Source organism: Ursus arctos, unplaced genomic scaffold (genome assembly GCF_023065955.2).
Source record: "Ursus arctos isolate Adak ecotype North America unplaced genomic scaffold, UrsArc2.0 scaffold_4, whole genome shotgun sequence".
Lineage (NCBI taxonomy): Eukaryota > Metazoa > Chordata > Mammalia > Carnivora > Ursidae > Ursus > Ursus arctos.
In genome coordinates, this window is record NW_026623056.1 from 26,322,250 (window position 1) to 26,341,975 (window position 19,726).

The 19,726-nt window shown below is 34.4% G+C and overlaps 2 protein-coding genes across 12 annotated transcripts in view; one reads left to right on the forward strand and one right to left on the reverse strand.

Annotated features, from left to right (window-relative positions):
• The window catches only part of DLG1 (discs large MAGUK scaffold protein 1), a 257,844-nt gene that overhangs the window by 11,658 nt on the left and 226,460 nt on the right, over positions 1-19,726 (forward strand). For all 11 annotated transcript variants that reach the window (XM_026496015.4, XM_057306847.1, XM_048214738.2 and 8 more), the window contains exon 4: positions 11,186-11,352. In XM_026496015.4, the coding sequence (XP_026351800.2) occupies positions 11,186-11,352 (167 nt within the window). The remainder of the gene's footprint in view (positions 1-11,185; positions 11,353-19,726) is intronic.
• Positions 4,874-5,047, reverse strand: LOC123000888 (copper transport protein ATOX1-like). The gene has a single exon (XM_044383060.1). It carries the CDS (start codon positions 5,045-5,047, stop codon positions 4,874-4,876), a length of 174 nt encoding a protein of 57 aa, XP_044238995.1.

A 19,726-nucleotide genomic window follows, 5' to 3' on the forward strand; every position in this document is an offset into this window, starting at 1 on the left:
TTTTTACTTTGAAGGAGAATATGATGGAATGATGCTTGTTTTGAAAAGTATATTTAGTAATCAAGGTTTACAGACTTCTGCCTGTAATGGTAAAATGTCAAAGTTTCTTAGTTTTTGTTTGTATGTTTATTATTGGTCCCAGTCATACTATATTTTAGTTTGTTGCTAACTTTGTGTAAATGACTTTGCAGGCTAGGTTTGAGAAAGGAAAACGTTTAAGACAGTATATGGATCATTCTATTGGCTAAAACTTTATAGACTTGGAAGACTATTTTATTAACTTTTCAGTTGGTGGTTTTGATTGAACTGGATTGTTATTTATTTCCTAATAACTTTGCTTACTGCTGCTCTGAAGCAGTGCTTTATGTTGAATCTGGTTGAATTCTCTTTGGAACCTTGTAATCAACAGAGCTGTAAAAGCATCTGTAAATAATTCTAGTTTATTTCATCTATGTAGGGTCAAATTTTTCCTACTAAATTTTTTCTTTTCCAGTTATTTAGTTTTTTTTCAGTACACTATCCAGTCTAAGACCAGGTATTTCATTTATTTGTCACGTCTCTATAGTCTGGGCACATTTCCACAGCCCTTTTTGGTCTTTTATGACAGTGACATTTTTGAAGAATACGGTACCCCTCTGCTCTTATTTTTTTATATTATGTTTTTAATTTTAGGTTTGTCTGATGTTTGCTTGTGATTAGATTCAGGTTATGTATTCTCTAGAGTTCTGTACATTCAGAGATACAAGATGTCTTCTGCCCTTTATTGGCATTGTTTATTTGGATCACCCATTTAAGGTGCCTGATTTCTCTACTCTATAGTTAGTGTTTTTTTCTTGCATTTTGTAAACAACATGTGGGGGACACACTTTAATACCATGCGCATGCCCTGCTCTTTAGCAAAATTTCCCTCTAGACTTAGCATCTATTGATGATGCTTGTCTGAACCAGTTTTTACTATGGTGAAGATGACAGTTGAAAAATGACAGTTTTGTAACAGTAGCGGTCTTTTACATTCTCTAGTTAATCCCTGACATTTTACTGTAAGAGTTCTCTTTCCCCATTTATCTGTGTATATGTCTGTATCATTTTTCTTTTAATCTTTGATAATTTATTACCAACCTTAATGATTTCGGTGCTCAGATTGTTTCAGATTTATCTGGTAAGAACTCTCTCCAGCTTGCTCTTCTATTCTTATGATATGCCCCTGTAACTTTGAGTACTTTCTCACTTTTTGGCATAACAAGATATTCCAAGTTTATCTTGTACATATCTTGCCCCAGCCTTGGAATCAGCCATCTCTCTGAGAAGGTCTGGTTCCTTTTGCTACCTTGTTTTAAGAAATATGTGTGTGAAGATACCCTGTGACTGTTAGTCAAATAGTATTTCAAATGTGAAAATAGTTATTTTTGGACATTGGCTTGACATTTTTCTTGTTTCTAGTGTGCAAAACACAAATTACAATACATAATTTAAAATTTTATATGATATTCTTTTTGGGGATTAGAATGGCTTTTTGAATGTACGTAAGTTTAGAAGAAAGCAGAGCATCTGTTTTTGTGTAGACTTGACTATTGCATGTTTTAGTTTATGAAAACATTGTACTTGCTTTTTAGTCAATTAGCTGATAAAAGTTTTTCCTTCTGAAGTGGCCAGGTTATATTTCAGCTTTCTAGTTATCTTCTTTCTAACTCCAAAACAGAATTTATTGTAAAAAAAATAATGCATGTTCCATGTAAAGAATTTAAGATCAGTTAAATGTACTTCATATAAAATATTATAATCAAGAAAATTCTCACACCAGAGGTATCCTAGTTCTTCCATAGGGTGAACATCCTTCTCGAATGTTATTCCTTATGAATTTATACACGCTTCCATTTTGTAAAACAAACTCCCTACATAAGTAAAACAGAATTGTTTCCTATATAGGAATTGATACTTAAAATCAGCGTGTAAAGTGAAAAATCACATCAGGTTAAAATAACCCTTGAAAATCCTTCTAGATATTAACTCTCATTAACTACAATATAGTTGTTTTTTCTCTAGTGAAAAAAAATCATTGTTTTTCTTCAGTTGGGCAAGAGACATAGTAGTTGGCTTGTGATCTCTTGTACTAAAAGCACATAATTCTGGAATCAGACTCAGTGCAGTGAGGTATAGAGATGCTCACATTATTAGGGGCACGTGAAAACAGACTACCTGAGGGAACAGTTTTTTCTCTTCTCCTTTTATATTTGTGATGTTGATTTATTGGGTGGACTAATAGGTAGAATTGTCTTTTTTGGTGAAGGGAGGTGCTGAAGTTAAATTTGCTTAATTGTACATAGGGTGCATGTACATATTAACTATTTTTATCTCAAAATTTATCATTGGGTATCTTTTCATATTTGTACCATCTTAAATGACTGTATTTATATTGTATAGATGTGGTGTAATTTTATTAATGATTTCCTAGGAGCACTTAGGTATATAATTTTTCTGAATTTTAAACAACATTGCATTTGTATTTGTCTCTTTGTTCTACATTGTTTATTATATCCTTTGGATAAATTCCTAGAAATGAATTGCTTGGTAAAGGGGATTTGCATTTTAAAGAGGTTTTTGATGAAATTTGTTAAATTTACCCTCAGGAAGGTTATATTCAATATAATTTTTTAGGCAGTATGTGAAATAATGACTAATTCACTATACCTTAAACAATGTAGGTATCATTCTTTTTAATATTTTTTCTATTCTGATATATGGAATATACTTTTAGTCATTTTGATGTTTATTATATATTTATTTGATTAAACAACTAATGTAAGAATTTTCAACGACATAAGAATTTTCTTATATCATTTAAATTTCTTTTGTGAATTATTTGTTCATGTCATTTGCCTCCCCCACTAATTTTTTCCTTTTTTTTTAAGAAGTATAAATCATAGAGGTATAATATCTACATTAGGGGTATCAACTCTGTCTGCCATGTAAGTTGCAAATGGCTTCCCTTGTTTCTCATTTGTTTTTAAACTTCGATTTAAAAAATATATATATGGTTAGATCTATCAGATTTTTTTGTGCTTTCTGCCCTTGGTATCTTGCTTAGAAAAGCTTCTCTAACCCCAAGATTATAAGAACATTTACCTGTATTTAAATTCTTTCGTGGCATCTCTTTTTAACATTTAAATCTTTAATATATTTGGAAATTATTGTGACATAAAGTAATATTGCTTGTTTTTTAAAATATAAACTTATTATTTTGTAAACTCCCTTATGCACTTTTTAAAAATTATTAGACTTTAAATTTTTTTTAGTAGTTTTAGGTATACAGAAAAATTGAGTGGAAAGTACGGTTCCGATACCTTCGCCACCCCTGCTCCCCATTCCATTTCCTCTCTTACTAGCATCTTGCACTGGTGTTACAGTTGGTAAGCCAGAATAAATATATTGTTATTAACTATAGTCCACACTTTATAATAGGGTTCACTTGTTGTGTTATACATTGGTAAGCTTGGCATACATATTTGTTGTTCTGACATGTGTATCCACCATTATGGTATCATACAGAATAGTTTCACTGCCCTAAACATGTCTTGTGCTCCACCTGTTCATCCCTTTTCCCCTCCCTTTGAACCCCTGGCAACCAGTGATCTATTTACTGTCTTTATAGTTCTGCCTTTTCCCGAAATGTCATATAGTTAGAATCCTAAATATGTAGCCTTTTCACATTGGCTTCTTTCCCTTAGCAATATGCGTTTACATTTTCTCCATATCTTTTCATGGCATGGTAGCTCATATCGTCTTGTATTTTTTGAAGACTTCATTTTTTAGAGCAGCTTTAGAGTTCACAGCAAAATTGAGAAGAAGGTACAGAGATTGCCCATATGCCTCCTTCCCCCACAGATACATGGTCTCCTCCATTATCAACATCCCCTACCAGAATGGTAACATTTGTTACAGTTAACAGACTTAACATGGGCACATCATTATCCCCCAAAGTCCGTAGTTCACCTCAGTGTTCCTTCTTGGTGTTGTACCTTCTATAGGTTTGGACAAATATATAAGGAGATGTATCCACCCTTATAGTGTCAAACAGCATAGTTTTACTGCCTTAAGAATTCTGTGTGCTCTGTTTATTCATCTCTTTCCAACTTCCAACCCTGGCAATCACTGATCTTTTTACTGTCCCTGTTAGTTCTGCCTTTTTGGGAATGTCCTATGGTTGGAATCACACAGCATGCACTTAAGGTTCCTCTATATCTTTTTATGGCTTGATAGCTCTTATTTTTAAGTGCTGAATTATATCATTGGATGTATCAGTTTGTTTATCTGTTCACCTACTGAAGGTTATCTGAGTTGCTTCCAAGTTTTGGCAGTGATGAATACAGCTGCTGTAAATATCTGTGTGCAGGTTTTTGTGTTGGACATAAATTACCCTCTCCTTTGGGTAAATACCAAGGAGCATGATTGCTGGATTGTATGGTAGGAGTATGTTTAATTTTGTAAGACACCACCAAAGTGTCTTTCGTAGTGGCTGTATCATTTTGCATTCCCACCAGCGATGAGTGAGAGTTCCCACTGCTCCATATCCCTCAGCATTTGGTATTGTCACTGTTCTGTATTTTGGCCATTCTAACAAACAGGTGTGTGGTGGTATCTCATTGGTGTTTCTTTTTCCCCCCAACAAAAGTGGCTCAACTTTATTGCAGGAAAGCTCGGGAGAAGCAGGGCAAGTGGGGGTCTGTGCAGGAATTCCCATCAGCTGAGCAGGACTGCCAGGCCCCAGGTCTGTCTGTAAGGCAAAAGAGGATCAGTCTCCTACCCCCTTTGGTCCATCTTGGGCCCAGGGGTCCAGGCCCTCGCTACTTGGGGTCAAGGTAGGAAACAGCCTTTCCTATTTCCCCAGGGTTTCTAGCAGAGTGTCCATGCTGTGCTCAGAGTTGATGCAAACCTTGTTTTCGGGCAGGTCAATGTCAAACGCAACTCCTCCCAGTTTTTTGAGCACCCTACTCACTTCATTAGTGTAACCTTCACAGGTCATGTCCACAGAGAGCTTATCCTTCAGCATGACTATGGTGGTGGTGGTGGTTGTGGTGATGGTACCACCTCTGCTGGCTCTGAGCATTGGCGCGGCCTTCATTGATGTTTTAATGTGCTGATGACATATGTGGAACATCTTTTCACGTGCTTATTTGCCATGTGTGTATTTTCTTTGCTGAGGTATCTGTTAAGGTCTTTTCTTAATATTTTTCCGATGGAACAAGGTTATTTCTCATAGAGATGTCTATACTATGTTAAATTGTTACAGATTCTTGACTATTTAGACTTCCTACTCTGATCCTTATTTCTTTAAATCTTTTTTTTTTTTTTTTTTTTTTTTTTTAAGATTTTATTTATTTATTCGACAGAGAGAGACAGCCAGCAAGAGAGGGAACACTAGCAGAGGGAGTGGGAGAGGAAGAAGCAGGCTCATAGCGAAAGAGCCTGATGTGGGACTCGATCCCGGAACGCCGGGATCACGCCCTGAGCTGAAGGCAGACGATTAACCGCTGTGCCACCCAGGCGCCCCTGATCCTTATTTCTTTAGTTTGAGAAATGTTTGTGAGTTTTACTGTTTAGGATGATAAAAGTGGTAACTAAAGCTAGGAAACTTTCCTCAACCTCCTTTGAGGATGTTTCCAGGATTCTGTACTTCCTTTACTCCTAGTGTTTGCAGACTGAATTCTGCAAGAAAATAACAAAGATAAAATGAAAATGTTTTCCTTAAAGTTTTACTTAAGTTTGGAGAGTTCTGAAATATGTGATCTTAAGAGATTTCCTGAAATACACATTATTTGGTGGTAGGAATGAGTCTTCTCTGTTCCATTGGACTAATTGTGTGTGTCCAAATTTAATTTAGAATTTTCACTTCTATAGAAAATTTCTGTTGTTCCATTGTTTCTATATTTCTGATTTTATATATTGTAAGTATTGTAGCTTTTATAATTTAGATCTTTTTTCAGGAACTGTACTTGTGGGGACCCAGTTTAGTTCAAAACAGAGAAAGCACTTGTCAGACTATAAATGGCAAATAGGAATAGACTGTTAAGACTGATCCAGTAGGCTCAACAAAATTTATGTTTTCAGTTGTGAATCAACTAAAGGGTAGGTTTCTCTTATACATGTTTTAGTATTCCTGTATTTTCTCATGTTCTTGCTTGCTTTAGTGCATCATTATTTTAAAAAAGTAAGTTTTTTTCAGGGTAGTAAATAAAAATGTAGTCAAGTCATTTTAATTGTATGTGGTGTGTATCTGCATGAACTATATGGATTTTCAGATGAGTATGAAATTATTGTTGTCTTAAGTGGCAGTCATTTTGACTACCTCTGTATTCTCCCATTTTCTGTACATTTTCATATTAAAGATATGAGATTAGAGTTGACTCAGGTGAAATGTTTGCATAGGTTTGTTGAAGGACTCTGTCATTTTTTTTAAAAGATTTTACTTGTCACAGAGAGAGAGAGAGCATAAGCAGGGGGAGTGGCAGGCAGAGGGAGAAGCAGGCTCCCTGCTGAGCAAGGAGCCCAGTGTGAGGCCCATCCCAGTATCCTGGGATCTTGACCTGAGCCCAAGGCAGACGCTTAACTGAGTCACCCAGGTGTCCCAGGACTTTGTCATTTTACACGTGATCATAAATTTGGCAATTTCTAATAAAACAGTTCTGAGAGATACGACTATTGAAATTTTGCTTTGATTTCGTTTTTTTCGTAGTCTGTATATTTTGGCATAAGTATGAGTAGCCTTTATTATTGACATTGGATATAATTGGCTCGGAAACATATAAATGACTTACATAAACCAGAATTGAATAAGAATTTTTCATTGTCTATCAAAGAGCTGGTTAATTTACTTTTCAAAAATTTTAATACATGTATAGTAATAAAAAGTTTAAATGTGTGTTAAGGTTCTGTAGCACCTTAAAATATAGCCATCAAAGTTTTATAGAAATCTGTTTTTTTGTTTTATTAAAATGGTGTTATTTGGTTTTTAAGTGTTAATATATTTTTTCCTCAATTTTCTCCATCTCTCTAAGACATTATTGTTATATCTCATTTTTTAGTTCTTTTATTCCTCTTCTAAAATGTATTCACTCCATTAGTATTCATTGATTGAATGTCTTAAGTGTTCAGAGTAAACTCATTAGTTTAATTATTTATTTTCATGAAGTTGGTCTTTAGAGAATAACTTGGAATTTCAGACTTTAGCATTTTAAACAGATTTTTAAGAACTAGGAGAGATTGGGATTATATTAGATTTCGTTTTTGTCTTATATTTGACTTCTGTATATAGTGGTAACTTCTGTTTTACTTTAGGCTAGTTAGCTTATGGAACTCAATATTATACTCCCCAGTTTAGAAAAACCTAAAGAAAAGGTAGAAAGTAATGTTTTGAATCTTAGAATGTTATTGTAGAAATACTTCTCTTGTCCCAGTGATAATCTTTTTTCTTTGCTAAATCTTTATAGTTATGATCAGTGATGTAATTATCTTCTGACATATAAAATGTAGATTATAAAGAACAGTGACTACTGATAGCATGGGAATATAAAATAGAAGTACTTTGGACTCATAAGAAAAGCTCAGTCTGTGTCCAGTTTTTCCAGAGTGCCCTTTTTGATCAGGTGCACCTTTGAAAAATCTTTACTGATACAACTGAATAAACTGTGATGGAAAAATCATTTCTGAAGAAGTGTTATTATGTTGCTCATCTTTATAGTCTTGAGATACCCTAAAGATGAAGAAGTGTGGTGGACAAATGAAATAAAATGTATGGAATGTTGGTCAAGATGGAATACGGGTCAAAATGAAAGGGGTGTGTGTGTGTGTGTGTGTGTGTGTATTTGTATATTTTAAAGGGAAGTGATAATAACTGTTACAGATTGTCATATCAGAAATGGCACCACACTATACATGTGTTAACTATTTCAGTACTTTTGCCAAGGGTGGTAACAAATCTCTTTTTAAGTTGGGGATAGATAGTACTCTGGGAATGGACCGGCAATGTCAGTTATCCTGATCTCAGTGAGAAAGATATCTAAGTAGCTAAAATAGATAGTGTAATACCTACATATTAAGTCCCATGCACTTCATTCATCTAAGCTCCCTTAGATTCTTACTCAGCTTATTTTTTTATTGTGATAAAATATATGTAACAAAATTTACCGTTTAAGTGTACAGTTCGGGGGTATTAAGTACAATCACATTATTTTGTGACCTTCACCACTCACTCTTATCTCCTCAACCTTTTCATCATCCCACACTGAAACTCTACCCATTAAAAAATAACTCTCCATTTCTTCCTTACCCCAGTCCCTCCTTACCCCATTTTTTCCTTACCCCAGTAACAGCTGTTCTTTCTGTCTCTATGAATTTGACTAGTCTAGGTTCCTCATGTAGTGTTTGTTTTTTTGGTCTGGCTTATTCCACTTGGCATAATGTCTTCAAAATCCATCCATCCATTTTGTAGAATGTACCAGAGTTTTATTCCTTTTTAAAGTTGAGTAATAGTACATTGTTTGTATATACCACATTTTTTTTTTCACCATTGATCTATAGATGAACATTTGGGTTGTTTTCACCTTTTGGATACTGGGAGTAATGCTGCTGTGATCATCGATGTACAAATATCTGTTTGAGTTCCCGCTTTCAATTCTTTTGGGTATAAAACCAGAATCTAATGCTGGATCAAATGGTGATTCTATGTTTTAATATTTTGAGATACCACTGTACTATTTTCCACAATGGCTGCAACATTTTCTATTCCTACCAGTAATGGACAAGGGCTTAATTTCTCTACATCCTCATCAATACCTGTTATTTTCTGTTTTGTTGATAGTAGCCATTCTAATGGGTGTTTACTCAGCTTATTTTGTCTTAAGCCTGATATAGTTAAAATAATATGACTATTTGATTCTCCAGTCCATAAGAGCTCAGATACAGCAAATTAGAAAGGACTTTTTAATAGATGAGCATTTCAATTGACAGTAGCAGGATGTGAGTGAACTTTTAGAAAATTCACATAGGGAGCGCTTTATTCCTTGATCTTCCTAGATAGTAAAATGTTACTCCAAATTATACTAGTCTAGATCTCTATTGTCCTATATGATAACTACTAGCTGTATGTGGCTATTTAAAGTAATTAAATAAAATTATAAAATCAGTTTCTCATTTACACTAGTCACATTTTAAGGGCTTAATAGCCATATGTATCTAGTGGCTACCATATCGGAGAGTGCAGCTATAGAACGTTTTTATCATTGTAGAAAGTTCTTTTGGACAGCACTGATCTAGATATTTGTTAGAGATGTTATTGAAGGGTGATACAGTAGTATTTCTGTTAAGTGTAGAATAAAAGGTCACAGAAGGTTACGATTTCAAACTTATAATAATGGAAAATATAATGAAGTTTTTATATAGTGATGTGGGCTATTTACCTTGAGATTGGTAATCATCCAATTATCACTCATTTAGTTCTCTTGGGGGCATAATTACACTAGGAGCTCTGACATTTTTATTTTCTTGTAGAAGATACCTCTCCCTCTCTATAGATCTAGAAATATATGTCCTACCACAGAAATGTATACATATTCTTATATGTATATATCTTCTATAAAAAAAATCTGTAGTATTTTTAGAAAATAGTCCATATTTAAATTTCCCTAATTATCACAATGTCTTTTATATCCCCCTGCCCCTCCCCACCAGTCAAGCCTCAGATATTGCAGTTGATCGCTATGTTTTTTTTCGTTTCCTTTATTTAAAAAAAATCCTTTCAGATAATTTCTCTTCCTTTTCATGACATTGACTTGCTAAAGAAACTGGCCGGTTGTCTTGTGGAATGTCCCTTTCTGGATCTGTTTTTTTCCCTTGCTTTTTTGGTGTCATTCAACTTGTTTCTCTGGCCTCTGTATTTCCTGTGAACTATAAACTTGGTTCTGAAGGCTTGATTTAGGTTCAGGTTAAGCAGTTTTTGGCAAGAACACTTTGTAGCTGATGCTCTGAATTTGAGTTTATTATTTTTTTCATAGTGGTTATGTGAACAGTTTTAAATAGTAACTTATGGTTTATAAAATACTTTCACATACAATTTTCTTTAGTAATATTCTTAACACCTTGTAAAGTAGGTTGATACTGTCCTCACTGTGCTGATCTTAGTTTTTATGAGCTCTTTACTTAGAAAGTTTTACATTTCTACTGGTTATTAAAAGGGAGTTGTTTTGTCTCTGCTGTCTTCCGACATTGTTTTTTAAAGGAGATATTAATCTTTTCATCATAGAAATAAGTAAAAGTTATTCTGTCTTAATGTTATTTGCAATCGTACAGGATAATGCCCCACCTTTGCTGTTAAAATAATAATTTCTCCCCTTTAAAAAATCAGCTCAAAATATACCACTAAGTGAATAAAGAACTAATAGTGGTGAACTTAAGAATTACGTAACTACCACTCAGAGCTTCGGAATGGCATGAAGAATCAGTGTTAATACGCTAAGTTTATATAACTCCAGCTGATAGCAAAGTAACTTGATCTTTTAAATTATCCTGTGCTACTTTAAGTAAATTTATGGATTTTTTTTAGAGTTTTGTCATTTTCAATTGATTGTTTCTAAAATGTACAATTTTTAATTTACTATTTAACTTGTTTGCTTTATGTTGGTTAGAAGGACAGTTAAAACTATGGGAGGGGATTATATTGAGGAGATATTGGTGGTGTAAAGGTGAAATATCAGTAATGACTCATGTCTTCAAAATTCATAGTAATGATACTAGCCTCTGTCAGTTGGGAGCCTGTTATGTCAATTGTGCACTTTACATGTATTACACTCAGTCCTTGTAACAATTCACGTGATGAAGAGGCAGATTATCAGAGGTTAAGTAACTTGCCTAAACAGGCAGCTAATTTGTGATGGATTAGAGATTTGAACTCAGCACTGACTTTGAAGTGTAAAAAAGCCTGTGACTTTTACACTATGCCCTGCAAGTTCTGATGTGATTGTGACATAATAAAATGAGAAAATATTCACTGTTTAAGTACATTACAAGATTGGTCTTCTTATTTTACTAATCTAGACTAAAATCTTGCTTTTGAGTTATGTTGTTTTAGCCGTGTGTGGTTTAATTAGAAAATCTAAATACTTCTGATTATTTTTTTCCTTTTCTTCACCTCTAGATATTCAAGAATTTTATGAAGTGACCTTATTGGATAATCCAAAATGTATAGATCGTTCAAAGCAGTCTGAACCAATACAGCCTGTGAATACTTGGGAAATTTCCAGCCTTCCAAGCACTACTGTGACTTCAGAAACACTGCCAAGCAGCCTTAGCCCTAGTGTAGAGGTAAGATAAAATTTTTCGTGAAGCTATTTTTCAGTAATCAATTTATTGGGACTGCTAAATTTTTACATTTTATTAAAATGGGTATTATTTGGAAATATCATGGGATTACAAATATTTTTGAAGAGAAAAGCTCAGAATCTCTGGTACCCCTTTCTTAACATGTTGTAAATGGTTTGAGGTCTAAAGTACTTGCTTTAGACTATTAAAAAAAATACTTTGCATGAGAGACCTCAATGAAATCTTATTCTGAAAAGGTGGTTTTGATCTGGTATTATTTATTTATTTATATTATTTATTTAATTTTTTTTAAATTTTTAAAATTTTTTTTGAGAAATAGAATATAGTTTTATCGTCCTGGGCAGATTGGTTGCTATATTTACCCCAAAGATTCTCTGTTTATTTGGTTTGAAGATTGTATTAATAAAACTCACTAAAGACTGATCAGTAAATCTTAAGGTTAGCATCAGTTTCTGCATTTTTCTGTAGTTAAAACTGTATTTAAGTTTTAAAAACTTAGTAATGTTCTTTTTGTTGTTGTTGCTAGTGGAGTTAGATAGAACAGAGATATATGAAGCATATTGTAATGAGGCTTCTGTCTGAGAAACATTAGTCATTTGAATGTGGTTGTCTGACTGAATTTGATTCTAGTCCCTTCTAGTTTGTACTAGAGAAGTGCCTGGAAAATTGAATCAGCCTCTGTTCGGCGAGTAATAAATCAGGGAAAAGTAGTGGTGGGCAGCAACCAGACAACCCTTTGGTAATGAAGTAGACTGCTTCTAAGTTTTCTTTTTTATGTTATGTCACATGGAACTATAAAATTTTAGACCAGGAAGCACATCTGATCCCTCTTTTTCATTTTAAGGATTCGGAAACTGAGATCCAAAAGAAAATGAATGACTTGACCCAGCTTATTTAGCTAGTTTGGGCAAGTCTACCCTTGGATTTCAGACCTTTTAACACCCAGTTCACAGTTCTCTTTACTAATCCTGGTCTGCACTTACATGTTTTTCTTTGATTAGAAAGAGATTCTAGTGTTATCTTGTCTTTGTGTCTTTTTTTTTATTATTATTATTAATCACTCTCTCGGATCATTTCAGTTTCCATTGCACTTGCATGTTTTTCTTTGATTAGAAAGAGATTCTAGTGTTATCTTGTCTTTGTGTCTTTTTTATTATTATTATTATTATTAATTACTCTCTCGGATCATTTCAGTTTCCATTGCACTTACATGTTTTTCTTTGATTAGAAAGAGATTCTAGTGTTACCTTGTCTTTGTGTCTTTTTTTTTATTATTATTATTAATCACTCTCTCGGATCATTTCAGTTTCCATTCCCTTTTGTTGATATGTCATTTGCAGTTATGATTGATTCCAGATAGATATTTTAAATGTTAACCAGTAATACAATTTTTATTTCACATTTATTATCCTAGGTTAAAAATTTTGCATTTGAGGAAACACAAATTTTAAGAGAACTGAGTTTCTTATTCAATTACTATTTTTTTTCCTGTTGTCTGATTTATTATGTTCAGCTATGAGTATAGAGCAATACAGGTCTGACAGTCGATTTGCCTATTTTTATAAGAGATTGTTTAGATAATGCCTGGCTCAATGTAACCAGTAAAAGTAAATGTTCATTAAGTATTAAGGATACTTCATTAATTAAGTATTAAGGATAATACTGCAAGCTGGAAGTTAATTTCCATATAGATTTCAGTCAAAAAGATCAACAATGTATTGAATTCCATCAAGAGTAGTATTGAGGGGCGCCTGGGTGGCACAGCAGTTAAACGTCTGCCTTCGGCTCAGGGCGTGATCCCGGCGTTATGGGATCGAGCCCCACATCAGGCTCCTCTGCTATGAGCCTGCTTCTTCCTCTCCCACTCCCCCTGCTTGTGTTCCCTCTCTCGCTGGCTGTCTCTATCTCTGTCAAATAAATAAATAAAATCTTTAAAAAGAAAAAAAAAGAGTAGTATTGGAAAATTTCAGGAGTGCCTGGCTGGCTCAGTCAGTGGAGCATGCAACTCTTGATTTCAGGGTTGTGAGTTGGAGCCCCACGTTGGGTGTACAGGTTACTTAAGATAAAATCTTAAGAAAAAAAAAAAAGAAATAGTATTGGAAAATTTCAACTTTTATAAAATGAGGCACTGGTACCTAGAAGTGCTCTGTGCAGCGCTGGTTTCTGCGTCTTCTAAAAGGTGTATTACGGACATGTTAACAGGAGAATAGGAAAATAAGAATTTTCAGACTATAAATGGCAGATCTTATTAGTTAGAAAACGGACGAGAAGGAAATATGATTAAGATGTTGCTTAGAGCTTGGCACATGGAAAATGCTCCAGTATACTTGAAATTTATACCCGTTCATGGATGGACTTAGTAATGAGATCAAGGAAATGTGTCCGTTCAAGTCCTAGGTTTTTTTAAATAGGGGAAGATCTGTGTGTGTCAAATTTGAGTGAGCTAAGTTCAGTTAAAGAGAAGTACTGTTTTACAGAGAGGACAGAATACCCTGATAGATGCTAGTCTGAAAATGTAACTAGTTTTGAAACACAGTGATGGATGACAGTCATAAGGACTTAAAAAAAAAAAAAAGAACCCTGGAATGTTTAGAGATTTCATTTCTACTTTTTTTTTGAGAGTGCTGTAAGAGAAGGAAAGTATATTCCCCTGTTCCCCATTTATTTATGCTTAATTTGGACAGAAAACTTGGCTAAGTGTCCTTTGACTTGATCTCTTTAGACTCTTAGAGGCATAATGTTTGGGACTGAAAAGAGACTTAGATCATTTAATTCACCTTATTTATTTGTTTTGTAGTTGAAGAGAATCCACTGACCCAAATTAAAACAAATATAGAGGAAGTTTTTATTGGACTCTAACTTGAAAAATAATATGAAAATCCTTTATCTTGTACAAAATTTAGGTTATTATTGCACTTGTACTCTAATTCTTGGATAAAGAAGTAAGGTAATGCGAGTGTCTGGGTGGCTCAGTCAGTTAAGGGTCTGACTCTTGATTTCAGTTCAGGTCATATCTGAGGGTTGTGAAATCCAGTCTCTAGTTGGGCTTTGCTCTGGGCGTGGAGCCTGCTTAAGATTCTCTCCCCCTCTGCCTCTGTCTCTCCCATCCTTCTCTCTCTCCCCCCACCTCTTTTAAAATAAATAGATACACAGTAAGGTAATGTTTTTGTGACAAAGTTGCGTGCAACACAATCTTATTGTCTCTTTTACTTCATGTTCGCTTTTGTAGGGTTATCATAAAGAGGGTTTTTGTTTTTTTTTTTGCAAAAAAGTATTTGAGATCGAGCAGTTTCCAGGGCTGCTTCTCTTACTCTCTTAAAGTGAAAATCTTTGTCTTGTAAAACATTTGTTCACTTTTCTTTCTTGTCTGTTTTATTGTTGTTGTTATAGTTGGTAACTGATCTAACTTGCTGGATCCTCATTTGTCAGTTAATTTGGTGTAACTTTATTTCTTCTATTTCTTCTGATGTAGTAAAATGAAAATTAATGGCATTTATTTTTACAGTGACATGATAGTATCCCATTTTCTTAGAACTTTTTTGTGTTTGGTTGTCTGTCTTCTACATTGAACATATACCTAGTGCGTTGTTTGGAATAATGTTTGCATAATATTAATGATTGTTTCTGGGTGATAGGGACTTTTTTCTTTTTAGTGCTTTTCTGTTACTTTATAAAAATGAGTGCATGTCATTTTTATGGAAAGAAGTCTATCCTAAAATAAGAGTGAATTTTAGAGATGGTAAGGAAGTGTATTTGAAAGGAAGCAAGATGAAAGAAGTAGGAGAGATTTAATGAGAAATTCCAACAGAAAGGGGTGCAGTATCCTGTTTTAGTCTTTTTGGGCTATAACCAGAGTGTCACAGTTTGGGTAGCCTATAAACAACACAAATTTATTTCTCACAGTTGTGGAAGCTGGGCAGTCCAAAATCAAGTCACAGGTAGATTCACTGTCTAGTGAAAGCCCATTTCCTTGTTCATAGTTGGCCCTTTTCTCAATGTGTTCTCACATTGAGGAAGGAGTAAGGGAGCTCAGTGAGGTCTCTTTTATAAGGACACTAATTCCATTTGTAAAGCCTCCTCCCTCATGGCCTAATCACCTCCCAAAGGCCCCACCTCCTAATACCATCACATTAGAGTTTAGCATTTCAACATGTGAATTTTGGGGGGACACAAACATTCAGTCTATGGCAGTTCTATTTTTGATAATACATTGCAAGCAGACCAAAGAGTCAGAGGTGGGTTTTTTTTGTTTTTTGTTTTGTTTTGTTTTAAATGAAACCATAAAAATGACCATTTTAATGATTTTTGGATAGGAAAAGTTTTTGTAAGCATGACGACAAACAAAATCCAGAAAAATTAAAAGAAAAGGTTAAGAATGCTGAGTTTGAGGGCACCTGAGTAGCTCAGTCAGTTTAAGTGTCCAGCTCTTGATCTTAGCTCAGGTCTCGATCTCACAGTTGTGAGTTCAAGCTCTGAGTTGGGTTCTGCTTAATAAAATGAAAAAAAAAAAAAAAAAAAAAAGAATGCTGACTTTGTGGGATTTCTTTGTGAACATCACAAAGTTTGATTATTTGAAGTTTGATTATGGAACTTCTGTATCTTGAAAAGGTACATTAAACAATTGAGAAATAATATCCCGGGGTGGAAATTTGTTACATTTATGAAAAAGGACTAATTTCCCCCCCTTCTCCGCTAAAAAAAACTCTTTACAGATCAGTAAGAAAAATCATCAACATTCAATAGAAAAGTGACCAACGGATGTGAATGGGCAGTTTAGAGAAAAGAAATAACCATTGGACCAAATAAGCCTTTGAAGAGATGCTCAGCCTCACTTTAAAAGCATGCATATCAAATTGACAATGGGAATATTTTTAACTAATTTGATTGGCAAAGATTAATTAAATGTGAGGAAACAGAAACTCTTAACACTGCTGGTAGGAGGTACAGTAGTGCAACCTTTCTGAAAGACAGCAGTATATATTCATATCCTTTGGTCTAGCATATGTTACAGATATAATCACACAAATTATTGATATATATTTAGTTATATATATATGTATATATTTGTAATATTGATAAAAATCAACAGGGAAACAATCTAATGATTATTGGTAAGAAACTGTATATGAGTGCCTGGCTGGCTCAGTTAGTAGAGCATCCAGCTCTTGATCTCAGGGTCATGAGTTCAAGCCCCACATTGGGTGTGGAGAGATTACTTTAAAAATTTTTATAAAAAAAAGAAATTGGATAACACATTATGGTACAGCCTTAATGTAATATAAAATAGGCATAAAAGTACAGCTTATGTTTCCTCTATATGTTATTAAATGATTACATATCAGGAGGTATAGTATGACTGTAAAAAGAAAAAAAATATTGTTAGGTATGTTTAGAAGAATACCCACTTAGTCTGCTTTCAGTAATGTACTCATTTTCAGTTATCCCTGCTATCTCCAAGCCCCATGTTTCAGCCCTTCTGAGTTCATCTTCAGGGGAAGGAAATTATCTGACTGAGTAGGGAAGATACATTCTTTTCCCTTTGCTTTGACCTTTTGATTTAGTGCTTTAAAATAATCCATCTCCTTTAATTTAAGTAGAATTTTAGGAGACAGTAGAGTTAAAAGCATCTATTCAGTCCACCAGGTTTAATCTGAAGTCCTCTAAACATTGACTTTAATTACTGAAGTACTGGGTAGTATTTATACATAAAAGTGCACAAATCATAAATGTATAGCTTGATGAATTACTGCATTGTGAATATACAAGGTCAAGAAAAAGAAAATGGGGGGCGCCTGGGTGGCACGGCGGTTAAGCGTCTGCCTTTGGCTCATTCCGGGATCGAGCCCCACATCAGGCTCCTCCGCTATGAGCCTGCTTCTTCCTCTCCCACTCCCCCTGCTTGTGTTCCCTCTCTCGCTGGCTGTTTCTATCTCTGTCAAATAAATAAATAAAATCTTAAAAAAAAAAAGAAAGAAAAGGAAAATGGAATGACTGCTAACGGGTTCTGGAATTAGATAGTGATGATGGTTGCACAACTCTGAATATACTAAAAACCAGTGAATTGTATGTTTTAAAATTTGGTGAATTTTCTGGTATGTACATTATATCTCATTTTAAAAAAGAAACCTACTTGTACCTCAGAAATCTTCCTTGTACCTTTCCTAGTCACTACCTGTATCCTATTTCTCAAAGAACCATCCTGATTTCTAACACCATAAATGAGTTTGCCTCTTCTAAAACTATATTTTAATATTTGTGCAGTATGTACTCTCTTATGTCTAGCTGCTTTTTTCTTATATTTGAGAATTTCATCCACAAATGGAAGTTTTGTTCTCTGATGTATAATATTCCATTGCATGATATACTTACATATTTATCTGTTCTATTGATGGCTATTTGTGTTGTTTCCAGTTTTGGGTTAGTGCTGCTTTGAACATTCTTTTATAGTCAGTTCTGCCATAGCACAACATATATGTTCTTAAAAATCACTTCATAATGCAAAATTGTGCTAAAAACTACAGGGCTTATGTAGAAAATGGAGTTAGAGACTCAAAGCTCAAAACTTGGGTGAGTGACGTATAAAAAAAGATAAGATCTTAATAAAAATGGCAGCACAGTTTCACACATGTTAAATGGTTAAGGAGTACACAAGTACTATAGTAAATACAGTATTCTACCCTGGGGAAAAAATCCTGCTTTCTCATGGAGTACGTGTCAGGGTTGCAGCTTGTGAGTTATTGTGTAGTGCTGGCCCAGGGATTTATCTGAAATTGGATGTAGAGTTGTTAACAGAACAGGTGTGGGGGAGTATGAATCCTAACATTGAATAAGCTAAGGTCTGAAATGCATGTTTTTTTTGTGTATTTCTATATGGTTTGTTTCATCTGGGTGCAATTTTCTGTTCTCACCTAGTGTTTCTCATGGACAAGATTGGACATAATTACCACCAGTATGTGCAAGTTACAGTTGCTTTACAAATTTACCAACACTTGTTATTGTCAGTCTTTTTATTACTAATTTAAACTATGTCAGTGGTTGTGTAGTGGTACTTCATATTGTTGTAGTTGCATTTTCCCTATCATTAACAAGATTAATAGTTAACACCCTTTCATGTGTTTATTGTTCATATTGCTGTCTTTCGTGAAGTGTCTATTTAAGTTTCTTATCTTTTTTTTTTTTTCTTCTGGATTGCCTTTCATCTTACTGATTTGTAGGAGATCTCTATCTGGATATGATTCCTTTGTTGGATATATATATAATAATATACATTTTCTCCCTCTCTGAGGCATGCTTTTCCTAATGATATCTTTTCAATATTTCTTAAATCTAATATAGTCCAATTTATGGTTGATGCTCTCTGTGCCCACTGAAATGTTTTTCAGCTTCAAAGTCATAAAGTTATCCTTCTTTCTTACTTGTCAAAAACTTTTTATATCGCTTTTCACATTTACATCTGTAATCCATGCTGCAGTTTGCAAAATTTCACATGAATCAGCATTTCAGTGCATCTCTTTTCTTGGCACTTTAGTCTAAACCACCCTCACTTTTTGCCTAGATTATTGTAAGGGTTCCTTTAATTGGCCCATCTGCATTCACACTTGCCCCTTGGGTTCATGACCACGTTGCCTCCAAGGTTATTTTTATAAAATGAAAATCATTCATTACCTTTCAATGGCTTTCCATTCCTCTTAGAATGAAGTGGGAGATCCCTGACAAGACTCATAAATCCTGAATTATTTGACCACTGCCTGTTTTTCCACTCATCTTTTAAAACTTCCATTCCTTAGCCACTGGTTCCTCTTAGTTCAGGGTCATAATAATTCCTCAGTATGGGAAGTTCTTTCTTGCCAACTCCTGCTTGCTTTAGTATTTTATTTTAAGTGTCATTTCTTCAACAAATATTGAGCCCCTGTTATGTATCATGCATTGAACAAGGTGCTTGAATAAAAGCAAAGATCGCTGTCCTTATGGAGCATACATTCTAGTGGCAATGCAGGTAATAAACAATAAATTAATCAATTATCTAGTATATTAGAAGGCCATAAGTAATATGGGAGGGAAAAAAGGAGAGCAGAGTGAGGGTATCAGGAATATCAGATTCCTTTGCAATTTTACAAAGTACATTGCAGTACACTTTGCAGTTTTTAATAGGGTATTCATGATAGGCCTGATTGAGAACGTGGTATTTGTACAGAGTTGGAAGTTGATGCAGCTATTTGGGGAAATAATCAGTGCAAAGACTATAAGGCATAAGGCTAGAATGTATGAGAAATAGCAAGATGGCCAGTATGGCTAGAGCACAGTAAGGGAAAGAGTGGTGGCAGATGAGGTCAAACGGTAAGGCAGACGCAGATCA

Coding starts and splice junctions, on each gene's coding strand:
- LOC123000888 (XM_044383060.1), bottom strand. CDS start 5,047: ATGCTGAAGGATAAGCTCTCTGTGGACATGACCTGTGAAGGTTACACT.